Below are 4,310 nucleotides of genomic sequence, written 5' to 3'. Positions count from 1 at the left end.
TGTAATTTTGACTGATAATTCCCGAGTTATTGAAATTGATATGTCGACATCCACTAAAATAAAACTAAAATGTCTCATTTTCTCCATTGCCCATCAGTATCAAACTTGCATTTTCTATGCATTGGGTTCACGAGAGCATTTATCTTTTTCATAGGATTATTATTCAAACCTTTCCACAGTAGTCTTAATGGCTAAGAGTAGTTGTATTATAACAAAACCAACAGATCCCCCGCCCAAAGAATCCCAGTTTAGGATAGAATGTACAGAATCCAGCTGGTTAGGTACTCGTGGATGTTTGTAAAAATGTCTCAAAAAACACCAGTACATTTCCTCTTAAAACGCGTTCGTGCGCGTGTGAGAGGAAAAGTTACCAACCTCGTGACCAAAATTAGAGCAGCGAGTTTCTGTCAATTTTAGGGTGAAAAAAAAAGTACAGAGTATGATTGTCTGCTGCATAAATATCAGCTTCAGTGATAATGCCGTGACAATAACGGAGGTGTTATGATGAAAATGTTATGTGAGGCTAATTCGCGCGAACGTCGCCGTCATGGTTGGTTGGAAACCTTTTAAGTTAACTCCCAGACAACCGAAAAAAACTTTTTTGGGGTTGAAAAGTTGAAAACAATCTGCACAGCAACATCTTGATGCCTTTAGTTCACTTACGCAATATTGAATTAAATTACAAGACCAAATTTAACTTCTCTCAGCCATACCATGATTGCAAAAAAAAATTATACTGACTGTAAAGATGCAAAAACGATGTCTATAACTCTAATGCATCGTATGGCACTTCAAAATCTGATCATAAAATTATCACCATCAACATTAAATGTTTTGAATTTTTATTACTTCCCCTACGTAACGTCACATTTCATGGTTGAGTAATTTTGACCATCGATTTTAGTGCAACGTAACCAAAATACGCTGATCAACTTTCATAATTTTTGGTCACATAGTCAAAAAATATTCGCATATTATTATATTCTTATGTGTTCTTATGTGTTTCTCTTTCCTTTATAGATTCCATCTCAAGTTGTATTTAGAGCTATCTGATATATCGTTCAATTACAAAAAGTTTTAATTACAAAAAAAACTAAAAGATTGAAGAACTTCTAGAAGAAATTCATAATAAAATATTCATAAAATTTTGAGGGAGAGTCTATATTTCTGTTACTTTTATTTTTTAACGCACATTCGTTTTTTTCTATATACATGTAAAACGTCAACGTCTGATTTTTGCACTTCTTTGCCGTAGTTCTTTGTCCTTTATTTATATCACATGTAAAACTATTTGTTCTGGTTTTAACCAAAGATCTCGGGATCTAGTGTGACTGGGACTTAATTTTTTTTTTTCAGATGCAAATTTATGTTCTTTAAACAATGGTGAATGTACCCAAATGTGCCTTAAATACGGAATGGAAAGATGTGGATGTGAGTTTGGGATGAAGATGTCTTACGATAATGTTTCCTGTACAAGAGGTAATTTATTCATTATGTATATTTTTGTTATTTCTTTGGTAAGTTGTCTACATGTATTTGATAAACAACAAAAGGAAGTAAGTTTAATATTACACTGCGATTAAAGTCAATTCTTTTGATGAAAGGTAAAAACTGGGTACGATCACCAAGTCGGGAGTGCACATGTTTTTAACTCTCTGCTGTCCTGTTAATTTATAAAACTTATAAAATAGCTGACGAATAAGATTATTCGTCCTTTTTTTATACAAAATCAGATGACAAGGATTGAACAAACATGTTTCGAACGATGTGTGCAATAGATGATACTGAGTATAGGAACGCAGTATATGAGACAAATTCGGGAGGTTGGACTTTTACCCTAAGTTAATTATGGACGACAGTTTTACACTTTTCAGCAAATGTTTACCATAGTTATGGAAGTTGATTTTTTTTTTTTTTTGGGGGGGGGGGGGGTTGGAGGGGGGGGGGGGGGTAACTTGATTCATTTGAACTCAGATAGTTTTTTTACCTTTCCATAACATTTTAACTGAGAAATAGTTCATACAATGTAATTCTTCATATAACAATCAATAGCTGATATTTATCATAGAAAAAAAAATGTTGGGAATGAAAAATATGAGGCTGTTTCATTTAAGTTAATTGATGGTCTCTAAAGACACTGAATATTATGTTTGGAAAATGTGGAATTGTGGACCATTATCACTGACAATGGTAGCAGGTAGACCATTTCTGGAAAATACGGTCCTAAGAACATCGATAGTATGCGCTGATGTAGTAGTAGTCATTTTGACCACCTCTGGCCACTTTGAATGAGAATCCACCATTATCAAGAACATCGCTCCGAGGAAAGGTCCAGCGAAATCTATGTGAACTCTCTCCCATGCCTTGGTTGGCCATTCCCATGCATTCAGTGGTGCTCCCTTAGGTGCGTTCTGATTCTGTTGACATCCCTGACACCTTTTCGCCACTATCTCTATGTCCTGGTCAATTCCTGGCCACCAACAGAAACTTCTGGCAAGCGTCTTCATTTTAACGACTCCAAGATGTCCTTCGTGAATCTGAGATAACACTTGGTCTCTGAGTTTAGAAGATATAATCACCCGTACACCCCACATAACACATCCGTGATGTATTGACAGCTCGTTCCGACGTGAATAATATGGCGCTAATCTACCATCTTTGTCTGTTGAAGTCCAGTCACTGTTTACACATGACATCACACGTCCTAGAACTGCATCCTTGCGAGTTTTCTGTTGAACATTTTTGACGGACACCGGTAGACACTCAATCTGTCCAAGATGGAAGGCATCAACCAGGTCGATGGTAATATCGGACTCCTTGCTTTTCAGTGGTAGACGCGACCGACATTGAATCAGCATTAGCGTGTTTTGTTGTCTTGCTGAATCCATTCTCATAATCATAGGCAGACAAGAAAAGAGAATATCTTTGTAGTCTCGATGAAGCAGTTACTGGAACTCCTTTCTGAGGACTAAAGATGTGTATCAGAGGCTTATGATCTGTGATCAACTTGAATTTTCTGCCAAACAGGTAAGAATAGAATTTCTTAATTCCCCATATGATTCCCAAGGCTTCTTCATCAATTTGGGAGTAATTTTTCTCCGCTGGTGCTAGAGTACGTGAGGCAAATGTGATTGGTCTCTCGGTACCGTCAGGTAGCTCATGAGATATAACAGCACCAAGTCCGTAGGGCGATGCGTCACATGCTAGAGAAATGGGTAAATCTGGATTGTAGTGTGTCAACACCAAGTCTGAAGCTACCAAGTCCTTCACTTTGTTGAATGACTCCTCACAGGCCTCAGTCCATTCCCAACAACTATCCTTCTGCAGTAACTTGTGTAAGGGTCTAAGTACAGTTGCCAAGTCAGGTAAGATTTTACCATAATAATTCACCAAACCTAAGAAAGATCTTAGCTGGGAAACATTGGTTGGTGCAGGTGCCTTCACTATAGCATCAATCTTCTCTGGTGTCTTGTGTAGACCGTGTCGGTTAATCGTGTGTCCACAAAATGTTATATTCTCTTTGAAGAATTCACATTTTTTTAAGTTTGCACAACCATACTGACTAAGTCTTTTTAAAACCATGACCAAATTTCTGATGTGTTCCTCGTCAGATTTTCCTGTGATGACCATATCATCTAAGATACACTGGGTCCCTGGAACGCCATCTAGGACTTGCTCAATTTTCCTCTGCCAAATAGCTGGTGCAGACGCAATTCCGAAGGCCATCCTATTATAGCGGTACAATCCCTTGTGTGTGCTTATGGTCAGTAGTTCCTTGCATGCTTCATCAACAGGAAGTTGTAAGTATGCTTGTTTTAAGTCGATCTTAGAGAAATGTGTTCCTTCATTCATATTCGCGAAAATATTGTCTATTCTGGCTAGTGGATATTGATCGACGTTAAGTAGCGGGTTCAGAGTGACCTTGAAATCTCCACAAATTCTTACACTTCAGTTTTTCTTCAAGACCGGTACGATTGGAGTTGCCCAGTCCCTATGCTGGACCTTAGTACGTGTTCCGTCTGCTTCCAATCTGTCAAGTTCTTCCTCAACTTTTGCTCTTAAGGAAAATGGCACTGTCCTTGCCTTGACATATTTAGGTTTGTTTTCCTTGAGTGACAGCTTGGCTGTGATACCTTTGACAGTTCCCACATAATCACTAAACACATCCTTGTATTTCTCCAAAATTTCACTAATGTTTGGTGATTTTACAGTGTTTATGGCATGTGTCTCTTTGATCACTTTCCGGGTCAAGTTGAATTTTTTCAACCAATCTCTGCCGAAAAGCGCTGGTCTTCCTTTACGAACAACAT

The 4,310-nt window shown here is 37.8% G+C and overlaps 1 protein-coding gene across 1 annotated transcript; it reads right to left on the bottom strand.

Annotated features, from left to right (window-relative positions):
- Positions 1 to 2,144: 2,144 nt before the first annotated feature.
- Positions 2,145 to 2,696, bottom strand: LOC134240605 (uncharacterized protein K02A2.6-like). The gene has a single exon (XM_062722686.1). The coding sequence runs from the start codon at positions 2,694 to 2,696 to the stop codon at positions 2,145 to 2,147; it is 552 nt and encodes a 183-aa protein (XP_062578670.1).
- Positions 2,697 to 4,310: the final 1,614 nt, after the last annotated feature.

This window comes from Saccostrea cucullata, unplaced genomic scaffold, assembly GCF_032062105.1.
Source record: "Saccostrea cucullata isolate Sc308-1 unplaced genomic scaffold, CSIRO_AGI_Scuc_v1 ctg3035, whole genome shotgun sequence".
NCBI lineage: Eukaryota > Metazoa > Mollusca > Bivalvia > Ostreida > Ostreidae > Saccostrea > Saccostrea cuccullata.
Note: the sequence above shows the minus strand (reverse complement) of the source record. Positions and strands in the feature narration are given on the sequence as shown.

Bases quoted from the DNA above. Each gene is read 5' to 3' on its own strand.
- LOC134240605 (XM_062722686.1), bottom strand. From the start codon at position 2,696: ATGTCATGTGTAAACAGTGACTGGACTTCAACAGACAAAGATGGTAGA.